This window comes from Serinus canaria, chromosome 1A (assembly GCF_022539315.1).
Source record: "Serinus canaria isolate serCan28SL12 chromosome 1A, serCan2020, whole genome shotgun sequence".
In the NCBI taxonomy this organism is placed as follows: domain Eukaryota; kingdom Metazoa; phylum Chordata; class Aves; order Passeriformes; family Fringillidae; genus Serinus; species Serinus canaria.
In genome coordinates, this window is record NC_066314.1 from 14579402 (window position 1) to 14596661 (window position 17260).

A 17260-nucleotide genomic window follows, 5' to 3' on the forward strand; every position below is an offset into this window, starting at 1 on the left:
GAGTGAGACATTGTGTAAGACCAGTGACAGAATGAGAAGGGAATCTGTCTTTGGCATGAAGCTTCCCTGCTGTGGTGAGGCTTGCTTTGTTTTTCCTTTGTGTTGCCTAAGTGCTGGTGAAATGCTGCTTTTTCTCCTAGCACTGCCTTCAGATTTAGTGGTGAGTTAGGGAGGAAGGACACCATCATCACTGCTGGATCTCTGGGTGATGTGTTACAACCAGGGGAAGTGGCTGAGCTGGCAAGAAGCTGCTAGCAGTGACACAGATGCCCCTCAGCTCAGCTGTGGGCTGGTTGTGCTGGGCTGATGTGTACAGCTTGCTGTGGAGCAGCAGAGCTCTGGGAGGAGCTGCCTGGCTGCAGGCAGGACCTGGCCAGGAGGATTCTCATGGGAAGTCTCTGCTGGGCGACATCGAAACTGCTCGCTTTACAGTCCTGTCATCACTGTAATAGTAACTATCATGCAAATCATTGATATTTTAGGCATGCTGTTCCTTTTCATGGTCAGTCAGCCTTTACTTAGTAGTAGAAAGGAGAAATTTATTCGGCACCTGTCATAATTGTGTCAGTTCGTCAGTGTAGAAAATTAATTTTCTTTCAAGCCTAGAATAAAAACATATGAAGAAAAAACGTCTTAAAAAAACTTGTCAGCTTCATTCTGCAAGTTGTTGCTAAAAGCCTTTTTGGAACTGGGGACAGGTTGTGTTTTTGGGATGCACTAAAGCTTGCTTGATGATGAAAATGTGTTTTCCATCTAGATTTCTAGAAGAGATCTTCCCAGGGTTTTTTGCTCTGGAAGGCAATGAGACATGCCTCTGGACCTTTAGGAGCCCTCAGAGATCATTCTTGTAGGGACCATTAATGGCCTCTGTACTGGTGCACTGGATTAGTGAAAGAATAAGAGTACTTAGTCTGAAAAAGGAGCTTGCCCTCTGACTGACTTCACGGCAGTAGAAGAAGGCAGCAGAATAACCGACTGAGTAGGCATTTTCTAACTATTGTTTTAGACAGCAAGCTGCAGTGTTTTATTTGCTCGACCTTCCAGTTGTGTAGAATGCTTTTAGAAAAGGCACGTGATTAATTTTTCTTTGAAGACTTTGAAGACTTTCTCTACCTAGAAATAAAAGCTATTTTATTACCAAAATTTCCTTAATTTAGAAGGAAGTAAATGTGTTACAAGCTTCTGTTCATATTTATCAGAGTCTGTGTTCAGTCAGCACACGTACAAGTGGATCAAGTTGGTTGTTATTGAAGGAGTTATGTAAATCCTGTATTACTTTTGGCATTCTTATTTCATTTAAGGAAAAAAAAACTCTTTATGATGTTGTTAGAGAGAAAATTTGACCTATATTACACACTTTGTGTCCTTAAATGCAAATACTAGTTGTAGAATATTTATGCCTATTTTGCACAATTTATAATCTTTTCTTTAATGCTATTTTTCAAAGGTTTACTTAATTTTCATTTGACACAAGAGGGTAACCTGGCAAGGGTGGTACCTCCTGGTCATTAATGAAGTTTCTGTACTGGAATTAATGTGCACAAACCATACAGATAGATAAATTAAGGTTAATCTCCAGTCTCACGTGGGATATAATGAAACCCTCAGAATGAAAAATCTGAAAAATACTCTTGACATCAGTGCATATCCCTCAATGAAAAATTCAGAATCTGCAATAAAGAGGAGATACATCATGCTATGTGAGATTTTTTTTATATCTTTTTTTCAAGCAGGATATTTCAAACTTCATCTAACGTGCGCATAATTAGTCTCTAGCAGTCCACTCAGTTGTTGGAGGCAAGCTCTCTCTGTATCAGCAGGTGTTGGCACAGTCCCAGTAGATCAGCAGGTAGCTTTGGGCCCTTATGCTCCCATTAGAATTTGGAACAAGTTTTGTGTGTTTGGAGTCGAGCTTTTGGCTTAATTTCCTCTGAAGGGGGTGTAAATTGTGCACACCGAAACTGCTCTGTGATCCGAACCAACATGTGAGACCTGAAAATGTTGGGGAATTTGCTTCAAGGCAGCACAGCTACTCTGAACAGAGCTTTAATGTGGCCCTTACAACATGGAATATGGGATGAATATGTGTCTTTAAGTGTGCTCTGTGCCTGCAGATCTTTGACGCTGTGTAACTGAAAGTAGCCACACTGGATCTTTATATAATTGGAAAATCTGTATAAAATACTCCATGTTTCTGTTTGTGTGTTGCTGTACTGCACCTTTTTATCATTCCTGTTAGCCTTCTCTGTCACATCTTTTAAGCTGCACACTGCACGTTTTGGTGTGGGTTTTGTGTGTTTGGGTTTGGTTTGGGTTGGTTTTTTGGCACTGCTTTGGGAACTTGGAAATTGCTTTTTAAAAAGGTAGCTTTGTAAGCAAATTATTAGTTAATTACAGCTAGAACAGTGTGTTAAGTGGGCCAGAGTTTTTCTTCTTGATAGTTAATCATTAAACCCATGGAATCACAAGCTTCTGCAGTCGTCATTAGCCATGAGGCCAGTACATGAATTCTATTTTGATGAGGCTGCAAGAGTGTTAAGAATGCAGAGGAATCAATAAAATGATAGAATATAAGAAGTTCATGCTATATTCTACAAGTTATTTTGTAAAATAAGAAACTGAACAAACTGAAGTAAAAGCTGAAATTTGCCTTAGAGGGGAATAATAAGGAATGAGACACTCTTACCTTTAAAACTTGTTAAATATTGTTCTTTTTCGTTGTCTGAAGGTATACTTCACTGAAACCAAACATTTCACAGAAGTGTTCTGGCTGTACAAGTTCCTTTTCTGAAAAAGGAAAGAAGCAATTTAGCCTTTTCCTTGCTGTCTTTGCTCTTGCAGCAAGGAGGCTTTCCTTTAAGATGATATCACAGAATATTCTGTTAGTAAGAACCCATAAGGATATTGAAGTCCAACTCTGGAGTGAATGGCCCATACAGGAACTGAACCCACAATCTTGGCATCACTAGCACCAGGCTCTAACCAGCTGAGCTAGGTGTTGGTGGGTCTTTGCTCCCAAATTGCTATTTAAACTCTCCTATATTTTTTTTTTCACATTTAACTTGCTTGTAAAAAAAGTAAAATGACTGTTTTTACAATGAAAGCATCAAGCAGAAGTTTGATAAAACTGGAGAGCTTGATTTCCAAGTCTGAAACAACATAGAAAAGTGACTCTTCAGTAATGCATAATAAACATACAGAAACATTCAGAGTTCAAGGCAGGTCATCAGCCTGAAGTAGGTGAGCCTTCAGAAAAGATGGTGTCATTAGCATGAGCAATTTTAAGGCTGGGGTTCTGATACAGTCAGTCCTGTGGCTCAGACAACCAAAAACCTTCTGGTTTGGTGAAGAAAAATTCTCACTTCTCAGTCATTAAGGAATTCTCAGATCCCTTATTTACATTGTGTACTCCTCTTTTTGATGATGAGAATTTCTAATAGTTCTTTTTATCTCTTCCGAAACAGAATTAGACCCCAGTTAGCCAAAGAGAAGATTGAAGGATGCCATATTTGTACATCTGTTACTCCTGGTGAACCTCAAGTGTTCTTGGGAAAAGATAAGGCCTTCACTTTTGATTATGTTTTTAACATTGACTCACAGCAAGAAGAGATCTATGTACAGTGCATAGAAAAGCTGATTGAAGGTTGCTTTGAAGGCTATAATGCCACTGTCTTTGCTTATGGCCAGGTAAGCTTCACAATTTTATTTTAAAGTGTTGACTTTGGAATAAACAGTTTTTTGAAACTGATTTTGTCTTAAATTTCTGAATGCATTGATCTGGTTTTAGTATCTTGGGTTTATTTTCAGTGAGTTACCCTCTAGGAAAGTGTTGAGTTTATACAAATTCTGTTTAGACTGGCAGTTGAAACACAGAATACATATGGGCCACAGATCTGAATTTAATAGTAATACTGAAAATAGTATCAGTCCATATAATTCCTGAATTCACCTCAATGCAGCAATACAAATCATTGACCTACTCACTTGAACTATAGAGATGGGTTGTACTGAGATTCTTTTCTGAGCAACTTTTCAACCCACTGCATTTTTAGAGGCTTTTGGGAATAGGAGCTTTTTAAAAATAGATGCTGGAGAACTTCAGGCCACATTGTTTGCTTGTGGGCAAAATGTAGAGATCAGATTCCAAAGTCAGAACTTTTCATCGGGAACACACCCTCTTAGTACACAGGGCACACTCGAAGCTCAGCACAATGTAGGCAGTGTGCTGCTGTCTTCTGAATATTCCTTTACAAGTTGTTTGCATAAAACGTGGTCTTGGATGCTGAGTTTCACCTCTGTTAGGTGCTGCATCTCAAGTTAGCCAGGTGAAGTCTATTCCTAGTCAAACAAAGCAGTTTGCAGATCCAGTTTAGCAGATTATGTTCATCTGTGTGATCCTATCTTTGTCTTAGACTTGACCCACTAATTAAGTGAAAACACTACACTACCTTGACTTCTATTGGACTTCACATTTAATTAGATTATCTTCCTAGTGAAGATAGAGCTTGTATTCTTTAGTATAAAGTGAGAACAATGGGAATATAATACCTGAGATATTCAGACATCTTAATTAAGGGAGTCATTTGATCTGCTTCAGTCAAGAATTGCAAATGCTGCTTTTACCTTCAAAATACATGTTTCAATTAACAGCCTTGGTTGGAAACATTAACTCATCTTTTGACCTAGAGGAGATAGCTCAAGGCTGATGTGAACTGGGTAGGGAAAGTTTCTAGGGGAAGGGTTATGAAAGACTGAGCTGCTCTTTGCCTTCTTGTATGTGTGATCTCTGGATAAACAGTAGAGTTTGTCCAAATTCTGCTGTTAATCCATTTTTCCAAGTGACCTGTAGTTGTGTGTGCTAATATTGTAAAGGTGGCAGGTTGATGTGAACATCAGTGTGCACAAACTGTATTTCTGTGATGATTTGGTACTATTAACATGTTCTAGTGACTGCTCCTTCTTCAAATTAGACAGGTGCTGGCAAAACATACACCATGGGCACTGGATTTGATGTCAACATAACAGAAGAGGAGCAAGGCATTATATCACGTGCTGTTAAGCACCTTTTCAGATGTATTGAAGAAAAAAAACAAGGTGCTATTAAGCAAGGACTTCCACCTCCAGATTTTAAAGTGAATGCACAGTTCTTAGAGGTAAATATGATCCACATCTGTGGATGTAACTTTATGTGAATTTTTTGGTAGTTTTTTGGTTGGTTGGTTGGTTTTAGTTGGTTTTTTTTTTTTTTTTTTAGAAAACCAATTAAATTTTTTCTGGTTGCTTCTTTTAAGTTTTCTTTTCTCCCAAGATGTTTTGAATTAATATACAAGATTGCAAAAGGAAAATTTAAGGGATTTGCTTCAGTTCTTCAGTTTATGAAAAAGTCTTTTTTTTTTCTTACTCAAATTATTTTACAACTTCCCTTCACAGTATTATTTTGAAGTATAGAAATATTTGTTTGTCATCATTTATCCATTTCTGATTGTAGAGCCTGTTGCTTTTGCCTGTTGGTAATTCTTGACAAAACTTTAAAACAAGAAATTATAAAAGCTCCCCCAATTGTATTTTGTGGCTTTGAGTGGTGACCATGCTTTGCCTACTTTTGTCACTTTGCCATAGATTTCTTTAGCTTTCAAAATCTGTTCAGAAGACTTTCTCTCACCACTGAAGAAACCTAGCACGAAAATACTTCTTTCTGCAATTCCCACTGGTTTAGGATTGGGCTTCAGTGTCACTGTTCCCTTCTTTCTTAGACTCAGAGAAAAAAAAAAACAACCCTGGTCAGTACTGTGGCAAGACTTCTCTCCTTGTACTTTCTTGTAGACACAGTTACTGGTAAGGGGCCATAACATCTGTGATCTTTCTGACCTGCAGCAGCTGTTGCTTTATGCCTCCTTGTAGGGTTCATGCTGTGTCTCCTGGCTGTGGAACTGTTCTTTAAGTTGATTGATTTGGGTGTAATGTATTTACATTTTCTACCAACCTGCAAAAATCCAATACTTTAGACACACAGAGAGGCAGAATCTGTTTTAGGAAGAGCAGGTGTAAATTTGTTTTGCCTACTTCAGTATGTACAACTTTATCTACTTGAGGGCAGAAACCCCTGCTTCAATTTTACCCATGAGAAAAGCTGTTATTTTTCTTCAGGAGCAATAAAACCAAGTCCTTTAGTCATTAACAAGCTGGCATTAGTTTTCTGTCAGTCCAGGTTGCTACCCTTATGCAGAACCTTTGGTTGCTGTGGCTAATATTTGCCTAGAGAGTTGGCTGAGCATGTGCTGTGGGAATGCTCTGCTCTGTGCACCAGGGAGCTGCAGCTTTGCTTAGGCAGCTGCAACATGAGTAGCATAAGGGGCAGTAACCAGTGTGGTTTCTGGATTTATTGTGTTTTTTGACATAACATTACAAATGTGACTGACTCCCAAAATACAGGGCAGCGATTAAATATTACAGTGAGAATGGTAAAAAGAATTGCAGCCATTGCAATGTATTTCAGCTGGACTGTACATACTGAAACCTGTCTTGTTTATCTATTTAGAGAACAGTTAAATGATGTATATAATAATTTCTCCCTTAAAAAAATGTCATTTTAGTTGGTAGATTTTTTCTTTTACTAAGGCTTTCCCAGAAGGAACTTTTTCTGATTAGTTTGATATTATACACTACTCTTGTGTCAAAAAATATCCTCTTCCTCCCATCCTGTCTACCATTAGAGCTGGACTGCATAAGCAATAATTTAGTCGTTGAGCAAGTTGAAGCAAGATTGTATTTTTGGAACAACTTTGAAGTCTTACAGCTGGATAACTGTTGGGAACAGTGACTTCTGTTTGCTACTTTCTTGCCTTTCTTTAGTTGGCTGCAGTCTGCCTCCCTTAACTCCTTGCTTTCCTGCCTTTTCAAAAGACAGACATCTGCTGTTCCATCCAATTGCAGGTGTGTTCTCAGGATCTGCTCCAAATTGTAGCATCAGTTTGTTTGAATTTATGAAGGTAAAACATTAGTAGAAGATTCCTACGTAGACTGTCTATGCCTAATAATTAAATATAATTCCTTTTTTACTATGTGAAGGATTAAAAGCATCATATTCACAAACGCTGAGTTTTTTCTTCTCAGGGATGACTTTTTGCTGTTGAGAGGAGAAAGTCACTTACTTTCAGTTCTATGAGAAAGTACCTTATGTGAATACAGATCTGTTGTAGTAGTTCTTTGACTGTTGCCTAGGGATTTTGATCAGGAATTGAGTTAGTCCTGGCTGAGCTTTGCTGACATGAATTACTATAACTAAATTAGAGACACTTGATATGTTCCAGGGTACACAGGCAGAGTCTTCAGCCGTGCAGTTCAGTGGGATAGTGCTTTTTTCTGGGTGGTTTGTCTGTTTTTTTCCCCCCCGATATCTTCAATTCAATCTAAACACTGCATAAAGTTGAGGATATTCTTATGGAGTACAAAAGCCCTGCTCAAGAAGCCACGCCATAGTATTTTTGGACTGATGCGTGGTGTCTTTAAGAAGCAGCTTGCACAAAAACTATTATTATAGTTCGAATTCATTCCTGCCCAGGAAGAATTTATCTAAATGAGAGGCACAGAAATAAGAAGGTGTGAGAGAGGAGATGAGGAAAGGTGCAGTGTCAGGGGGAGCAAGTGGAGTGAGTTGGAAGCGTTTGGAGCAGGGTGCAGCCAGCTGAATCCACAAAAGAGAAGCCCAAGGTTAAATCTGAAGACAGCAGTTGCCTGCCACAGAAACCGCTCTTGTTCTGCTGGCACCAAATTCCTCCTCTTCCCTCGTCCCACCACAGAATTTTATCTCAGATCTGGCAGTGTGAAGGAATTTACCTCATCTTTGGGTGGCATCATAGGAAGTTGTGCAGGTCACTTAATTTGCAGCTGCTCTGTCACCTATTATCCTTGTAAATTTGAATGTTTCACATCTTTTGGGACCTGAGACATTTGGATTTTTACAACTTTTGGTATGTGCCATGCTCAGATTTGTTAGTCATTGGAGAAATTCCTTCTGAAAATGATATGTTTTTTGTCTTTTTCTTGTCCTCAGCTTTACAATGAAGAAATTCTTGATCTGTTTGATACCACACGTGATATTGATGCGAAGAATAAAAAATCAAATATTAAAATACATGAAGATTCAGCAGGAGGAATTTATACAGTGGGCGTTACAACCCGAACTGTGAATGGAGAATCTGAGGTGATAACTGGAAATAAATTACACTGTGACATGCCAAGTAGATTCTAAAAATGTCTGTATGCTTTGATGACTGTTTAAAAATAGAGGTCATGCTAGCTTATATCTGTCTCCTGGGCAACTTAAGTGTAACAGCTAACTAAAATTTTTATTTTCTTAATTCTTTTTGGCCTTAAATCTGACATATTTGATACTAAGTGCGTATCACTTCCATGTAAAGCTAGGAACAGGGTTTTGTTCATAATATACTTCTGCTGGGAGAATTTTAACATATATGTATATCTGATCTCCCAAATCTTTATTATATATATTGAGAGGAAAGCTTTGCATTTGGGTGATGTGGAATAAACTGCAATAAACAGCTATTCAGGTACACTGGAAATCTGAATACAAATGTTGTTGTACTTTTTTTTTTGTACAGGTGAATGAAGATAGGTATGTTACTACTAGGGTACAGTATAGAGAGGAATATGGAGATTTAAGTATTTTACAGAAATCACAAAAAGTAGTTTTAGTTTGCTTATTTAGGGATCTTTGTCCTTTTATTTTTTGCATATAGGAACTGAATGCATAGCAAAGAGAGACATTTTAGTCATAAAACATTTTTCCTTTAACCAGCAAGGGATGCAATGTACTTGTTGCCTGTTTTCTAGATGATGCAGTGCTTGAAGCTGGGAGCTTTGTCTCGAACCACTGCCAGCACTCAGATGAACGTTCAGAGCTCACGGTCGCACGCTATCTTCACCATACACTTGTGTCAGACCAGGGTCTGTCCCGCCTTTAACGCCGTACGTACCTTTGCTGCTGGCAAACTTCTCTTTGGTAGCCATTTTTCAAAATGGGCATAGTTTTGGCAGCCACTGCTATTTGAATTGGACTTAGTAAAGATGAATTTGCTAAGCATTATTATAATTTGATTTAATCTGTGCACATGTAACTATCCTCTAGCCAGAGGCAACCATAAATTGCAGACTCTTACAGGAACCTACCTCTTCTCCCCTAGCATTTTCTTCAGTATTTTGTTGTGACATACACAAGTGAGAAAGTTAAAATATGATTTGTCTTTAATTGGTAAAGCACATTTAAGTGTCTTAGAAGTTAGTGGGTTTAAACTTGCAGCTAACTGAAACTGCTTGGATATTTCAGATTAATTGTTGATATCCAATAAGGTGCAAGTAGAAAAGCATTAAATTCTGAGGCTCACTGTATATGTTTTAAATAGCTGTATATTCGGGGTGCAGGTATTTTGTTAAATCTATGCAACTGAAGTTCAGACTATGAATGAACATGGGGCTGTTCTGTAGAATATTCTGTGTGTGACTGTTCAGCTGTTAGCTGCTGTTAGGTGTATCTTGTGAAGGGGAGAGTTCTCCCCTTCACGTTAATGAAATCCACGTTACTGAAAACTACAGTACCTTCAGGGGGACTTAACTTGAATATTCTAAAGGTCTTTTGCATATAATTTTTAAATATTGCATACTATCTGGCTAGCATAATTATCACATTTTTAAGCATGTGGAACAGTGAATTGGATTTTCAGTGCTTTTTGGGGGGTTGCTTTTATTTTTTAATGCTCCAAATAATCATTTACAGGCAAAATGAGTGCTCCTTCCTAGTTCTTTGTGGTACGTAGACCTGCTTTATACACCTGCTGAAAACACTTCTTTCTGCTTTCCATGCTGAAACTGTGGATTTGGTGGTGTGGTCAGCTGTCTTCACTTGGGAGGGATTGGCATCACACTACAAGCCCACACAGGGCACTTCAGTCACTGTGTGGTGATACTGTCTGCTTGGAATTTTTTGTTGCAAACTGTCTGCTGGAGAGTGAGAGGTCCTCTGGGGGCCTGTTTCCTGCAGGCTGTTGTCGCAGCAGTCCCCCTGTGCTGGTGCACTTGCAGCCTTCCCTGCCAGCTGAGCTGCCCCAGGGGACTGTTGCCTGGCTCTGCCTGTGTTTTTACAGAGGTTTATGTTAGAGGAAGAGGTGGCCACCTTCTGCCTTATGTCAAACTGTTTTGTTTCAGCTTTTCTTGGGAGATACACACAAGATAAAGTGACTGTGGAGCTGGGCATTTCTAAATCCTTTATTTTTTAAGACCACACCCTCTTCTTTCCCTGTATTGTTTAGGAGAGTAGAGGCTAGACCTGACACTGTCCTCTGAACGCTCCTGGAATCTAAATTAATACAAGCTATTATTGGGTGGCCAGGAGAGATGTAGCTCAGGTTTCTGTAGACAGCAGTTTTGGGAGCCCTTTGTTACTAGGGCAACGCAGTTTGTCCTTCTCGGGTGACAGCGGTGGCCGTGCCCCCGGTGTGCGCAGTGGCCCGTGCCCAGGGCTGGCAGGCAGCCCGGGCTGCAGTGCTCAGACAGCCTCCTGGGGCTCTCTGCACACCAGACATGCTTCTGGGAAGTTTCTGGATGTGCATTTCCCTTGCTAAATGAGGGAGAGTGAAGGGATGCATTAATCATGACTCTGAAGAATAAGAGTGTGGCCCCCAGAGTGTAAACATCGAAATAACAGAAATAATGATTCCTGGTCTTGTGGAAGTGGCACAGTTCCCATTCTGTTCTGTTACTGCTACAAAAGGATGCATGAAATATTTAACTACCATCAGAAGGGTTTGGTCTGCAGAGACCTGCACTACCCCTTGCAGTAGCAAAGGGAGCTTTAGGCTGGCTGGCCAAGGACATAAAGGTCACCACAGAATACCTGAGGGTCTGTGTTTGGCTTTTTCATTAGGTTTGGGTTTGTTGGTTCGGGTTTTTTGGGGTTTTTTTTGGTTTTTTTTTTTTTTTTTGTTTTTTGTTTGTTTGTTTGTTTTTTGTTTTTTAAGGTTTTTCTGGGTTTTCTATGCTTAATGTGATTAGAAATTCCTAATAAAGCTTGTAGTTTGGGCTGTGAGAGTTTGTTCTGAATCCAGTCTACACTCAATATATGTTTATTATCTGACACCATGCCAAATTAGTATAAATTGCCCTGCAATGGGTGTCTTACCATTAAGGTCAAGGAGTAAAGTCAAGATTTAAAGACTTTTCTAATTGTGTTACTTTCCTGACAATAAGTCTAACCACACTTGTAGTAAAATAAAAGTCTACAGTGAATGGTAGAACAAAACTAATTGACAGAAAAAAAGTTTGGGATTGTCTAATGAAAAAGGATAATTTTCCCCTGTGCTTTGGGATGTGAAGTGGAAAGAGGCTGAGGCTGTGGTACCTGCCCCAGGGCAGTGTGTTCCTGGGCAGACTCCCTGCACTGATAGAGGCTTGCAGCAAGTGCCAGTCATTACCTGAGGGAGGAAGGTGGAAGGGAGAAAGGAACCTCTTCATTTTCCCTTGTTCCCTCTGCTGTTCTTATTTCCTGGGGAAGTCAGAAGTGCTAGTGGAATACTGACCGCTAGGAGAAATGGTTTCCAACAATAATTCCTAATGTAAGTTGAAGAGTCATCCCACAGGGAGGCTGGTGATAGGATTTAGAGAGGTATTAAATCAAAATATCTTTCAGCTATTTGGCAGGTTTATAAACTAGCTGGTTCTGATGATTTTGTGGGGTAATAATGAAATTAAAGTTTTTGGGTTTTTGGGTTTTTTGTTTGTTTTTTTTTTTTTAAATCAGTTTCCTTTGACAATCAGTTCAAGAGTGCATTTTACATGAGATACAAATTTGTTGCTGACCTTGCTGGAGACTTGTATTTTTTAATAGATGTTTCCCCTTATTTCTTCATCAAGAAGCAATGGTAGCTTGTCCTTACAGTAATTTGTAATCACATGCATCTAGAACTAGGTCTTCAAGAATGATGTGTTAGTACATATGATTAAAATGGAGATAGTATGTTTCAAAATACTGTTGTTATAAAAGAAAGAATAAAGAGATGGTCATAGTAAAGAGGTAGTTTTGTAAATAATTGTTGTAAATAATTGAACTTTGCAAATGTTAATGTGAAAGATCTCACCGAGCCTTGTGGGTTCTTCTTTGCTTCAGGATAATGCCACTGATAACAGGATAATATCTGAGTCTTCTGAGATGAATGAATATGAAACTCTTACTGCCAAGTTTCATTTTGTTGATCTGGCGGGATCTGAAAGGTTAAAGCGAACAGGAGCTACAGGAGAAAGGGCAAAGGAAGGCATTTCCATCAACTGTGGACTAGTAAGACTATACAACTCTACAATATAATGTAAAACAAACCCAGGCATAACACTTAGAAATGAAATTTATAGCTTATAGCTTAATTTTTTTTGTCTGTGTGCTGGCTATTTTTTAATTAACTGTATTAAGTCATTTTTAAATTGATTGTATGAAATGATTTTGTTAATGCTGAATTGCACTGAAAAGTAGAGCTGCTGATTATCAGTGGAAATTGTAGTTTCATGTCTTTGTTTTGTGTACCATGGCTATGTGGAGGCTCTGTGCAACTCTTTTAAATAAGACACAAAAATACATATCTGTTCTATATGTGAAAACATGTCTCCTTTTTCCTGGGCTGCTGTGCAGTACCAGTTTCCTGGGGTATTGTTCAGTTAGAATTTTCTCAATGATTCTCTTGCCATCATGACATTGGTTATTTTCTGTAGCTCTTCTGGTTATATTATATGGAAGAGAGAGAGTATTCAGTTCAATTTCATCATTGACATAAGCACAAAGCCAGCAGGATTGGGGGGATCTAGATGACATAGTTGTGTCCTAACAAAGAGCACATAAAGTGCACGAAGGTGAAAATCAGTGTGATGTAACTAATGTAAGATCACAAAGCTTTTATTTACAGTGAAGTCCAGCCCTCAGTTTTGTAGAACAGATTGAAAGTGCTTTAAATCCTTCAAAGCAAGAAGGGTGTGTGCAGTTCTTCATCTGCTGGTGGCAGCTGCAGCATTTCCAAAGCAAGAACTTGCAGTACAGGGCGCCACCTAAAGCAAAATCCTTCAGTTTGACTGAAGTGTGTGTAGTTCCGCATAAAAATAATTTCACAGCCAAATGTTTGATTGTTTATAAATATGCATTAGATCCTTATAGTAATGGAACAGGATAGCCATGGACTAAAAGCCTTTAATTTCAAGTCTTAAATGCTCAAATAATTATCAGACATTTTTTGCTTTATAACTGTAGAGATACTAAATTCTGGGTTTTTTCCTTCCTATAAATGCCCATTATTTTATTCTAAATGTAGCATAAAGCAGATTGATGAAATTAATTTTAAAGAAATTATAGCTACTGTTAGAGGTAGAGATCAACTTTGTCATCCAAAGCAAATATTTGTAAGATTAAGTAGTACTAACTTTAGTTTGTGACTGACATGAGATACTAATAGTGCATATGAATTGTGCTAAGCACTTTGGCACTTCCAGGTACCAGACTGTAAGTCATCCAATGCACTGTTGATAACACAAAAATTTCTAAATGTAAGATACAGAAATCTTTGGAAATACTCTTATGCTTACTGTCATGAGTATGTTAGTTTTATCACAATATGATGACTCCAGTTTATAGGTGTTTTAATATAAAACTACACAGGAGCTGATTCTGACTTGTGTATTATGTGATTTGGTGTTTTATAGCTGGCACTTGGCAATGTAATTAGTGCATTGGGAGATAAAAGCAAGAAGGCAACTCATGTACCATACAGAGATTCAAAGCTTACAAGGCTACTTCAAGACTCTCTTGGGGGAAACAGGTATGAAAAGTGGAACATTTTATGTATTTCATTGTGAATTAGCATGAGTGAGAACATAATCTGCAGAAAGTAAAATGAACATTAAATGTCAATAAAAGTCTTGTTGGAGGAAGAATCTGGTGATAAGTTGTCGTGCAAATAATTGTCATCAATGGAAGAGAAAGATTTGAAAGAGGATTTTTGTGTTGTTCTCTTCAGTGCTATTATTATTTTACTAGACATGAAGCTTCAGGTTACTTAGAAGTTATCATTTTCAGGCAAATTCTTCCCATGAAAATATCTGTAGATTGTAGATAGTACAAATGGTAGATTTTGTTTACAGCATATTTTAAAGCTGTGATGAGTTTCTCCCTTAGAAGTTGGTTTTTTTTTGTTGTTGTTGTTGCTTTGTTTTTTAAATGTCAGTGAATTGTTTGCTCTGACTGCCATGCACAGGAGCTTGGAGTCAGTTTACCACCCACAGTCACTTTCATCTTTTTAGAGATTATATATCTCAGCCTATGATGCCTCTGTTCAGTTACCTGGTGCTGGATTGCAGCTTAATAAAAACAAAGTGGCCTTTCACCAGGGTTTGTATGAATCCATTTGTATACATTCTGAACATACAGTGAAAGGGAAGCTTTGACCTCTGGATGCTTTATATAAGGAAACATTAACAAATTTATTAAATACACAGATTTTGTATTTTTAATGCTAACATGTACAAATATAAGAGGAACCAAAGCTGAGTATATTTTAGTAAGATAGTACTCTTCTTCTTTTATGTGATCCAATATGCCTGACTCCTGTGTTTAAGAGAGTGGGAAGTTTTTACCCAAAAGAGTAGGGAGAAGTGGAAGAAAATTCTCAAACTGTTGTGATCCTCTTCAGAGAGAGAGCTTTAGTAACAAGTTGAAGCACTGCAGTGTGAGGGAAAGGAGAGCCAGAAAAAACAAGTGACGTAAGGGCTAGAAACTTTCAAAAGCGCAAAAGGGAGAAAGAAACTCAAGAATTACAGACAAATCAGCAGAAATCTAACAGCACAGCTCTGCTAAGCTCTTTCTGTAAATAAATGCAAAAAGCACTTCATTAATTTTTTTATCAAATACACAAGCTACTGAGCATGGTTTTTTTTTTTTAAAAAATTCTAAAATCAGCCTTGTGTAGAAATACTTTGTCTCTAAAATATCTTCGCGTCTGACAGCTCCGCGGCTGCCCCCGTGTTCTTCAGGAGTAATCCCAGAGTTTATTTCGTGCGCGATGGGGGTGCCGGCCGAGCCCTGCACAGACGGGAGAGAATCACAAGGGAGAGAAGTCAGGGTTTGACATAAGGACACTTGGTTAGCTAAAGCGAAAGTCGCATGTTCAAGCAAAGCAAAGGAAATAATTCATTTCCAATGGGCTGCATGGGAAATGAATTATTTCATTTCCCATGGTTCAGCCATTCCCAGGGAAGCAGAGCTCCATCATGCCTTAGGGTGACTTGGGAAGACAAAGGCTGTCACTGAATATCCTCCCTTTGGTCTCACTGGCCCAAATTCGTATGCTGAGCACGATTCCCTATGGGATGGAGTATCCCTTGGGTCAGGTGGCTCAGCTGTCCTGGCTGTGTCCCCTGCCAAGCCCTTGTGCACCCACTGGTGGGGCAGCCTGAGGACAGAAAAGGCCCTGGCTCTGTGTGAGCCCTGCTCAGCAGCAGCTCAAGCATGGCTGCATCACAGACCCATAGGAGGTGTTTCCAGCACAAATCCAAACCAGCTGCTGTGAAGAAAATGAACTATATCCCAGCCAAAACCAGCACAAATGTACAGATAGCAAATGCTGCCCCAGAATGTTTTAATGCTACTTGTATGTACTCTTTCTGTCTTTTTTTAGTTTTAATGCTACTTGTATGTACTTATTTCTGCCTTCCTTCCCCCCAGTTTTTTTGTATGTGACATACAGGCTGAGACATCTCAAATCAGCACATTGCTGTTAAGGAAGATGTTTTTCATATATATTTATATATAAAACCCTCACATTTTTAATGGTTTCTTGCCTGGGCTTTGGCAATCAAAATGTGTGGGAAAGCTAAATTTTAACAAATATTGCAGTTTTTTCTTCTGGACAATCAGATTTAGATTTCTTTATGCCTTTTCTGTAGCCCTCCAACTTCCACTCTAGGTATAACTGTCCACATTATTGTTTCTCTTAACAAATACTTACAGAAATTCACTAGAAATGATTTGGATAAGGTTGTAGTAAATCCTGAGTTAACAGTGATGAAAACATTATATCACTGTACTATTCTCACTTAAAATAATCCTTATTTTGAGTATAATGCTGTAGCAGTTCTTAAGCAGCACTTAAATAGTAATGTTTCTTGAATTATTCAAATAAAAATATGGAGCGTTGGTGTTTTAAAAGGAATGTTATCATGTATAATATGAAAAATGAAAACCTTCATAACTTCAGGAGCAGGGGGAGCAATTTCAATAAATGGTGACATAAAGGAAGCAGAACAGTGTCAAAAAACCCTAGTCCATTTTACAATTTAGATAGAAAACTGGAGTTCAAGTTGTTCAGCTTTCCAGTTGAACACAAGGCAGAACCAGTCCTCTGAGATTTAGAAAAATAAGTGCATTCTCAATGTCAGAATTAAAAAATTTGTTCCTAATCTTGCATGGCCTTATCTTGAGGAATAAAATTGTTTCGAGAACTGACAGAAAGATATGGGTGAGAACTGAGGAAGAGTTGCTGAAAGTGAATTTTTTTGTAGCCCCAGGCTAGTTACTCTTTCTAGCTTAGTTTCCCAGTGTGTATGGTGAATATGATTGTTCACCTCACAGAGTGTTGCAGGGATTAATTTGTTTGGCTTAGTCAGAAATTATAGAAAGTGAAGATCAGAATCCAGCCTGCCTGGTGCAGATAATGCTCCTTTGCCCAGAGACAGTTCACTCTTCCTAACCTAACTATCCAAGTTGTGACATGCAATGGAGAAGCCAATTCCTTTAAAACTTGCAGGAGTGGACTCAATCCTTCAAATGCAGGTGTTTTGCCCTTTCTGTCTAGAGTTTAGGCAATGTATGCACCTTCAGAGTGATCTGCAGCTGGAATTCTGGTTCTGACCTTCTAGGCTGTTCTTACCTGACATGAAATGAGTGTGCTCCAGGGACTGAGGGAAGGAACCTGTTGAATGATGGAAGTACTTGGTTGGAGTGAAAATTGTTTTGGTTTTTTTCTGCATTTGTCCTACTGATTCCTGCTGGTCTATCTGCTTTATCTTTCATTGGGAGCATGGAATGTGTTCTCACCCTGCAATAATATCCCATGATGGGATGGCTAGGGGATGTTGTAGGAAGCTGAAAGAAGCATGGTTGCTCATAGCCCTCTTGGGCCCAGAGCTCTGGTCCCGCTGCTTTTTGTTGCAGAAAGTT

General features: G+C 38.7%; 1 protein-coding gene across 7 annotated transcripts in view; it reads left to right on the forward strand.

The window, feature by feature from the left end:
• The window catches only part of KIF21A (kinesin family member 21A), an 87456-nt gene that overhangs the window by 26189 nt on the left and 44007 nt on the right, over nucleotides 1–17260 (forward strand). For all 7 annotated transcript variants that reach the window (XM_050983567.1, XM_050983548.1, XM_050983563.1 and 4 more), the window contains exons 2-7: nucleotides 3465–3687; nucleotides 4971–5153; nucleotides 8054–8203; nucleotides 8854–8988; nucleotides 12179–12346; nucleotides 13750–13865. In XM_050983567.1, the coding sequence (XP_050839524.1) occupies nucleotides 4995–5153; nucleotides 8054–8203; nucleotides 8854–8988; nucleotides 12179–12346; nucleotides 13750–13865 (728 nt within the window). In that variant the 5' untranslated portion in view covers nucleotides 3465–3687; nucleotides 4971–4994. The remainder of the gene's footprint in view (nucleotides 1–3464; nucleotides 3688–4970; nucleotides 5154–8053; nucleotides 8204–8853; nucleotides 8989–12178; nucleotides 12347–13749; nucleotides 13866–17260) is intronic.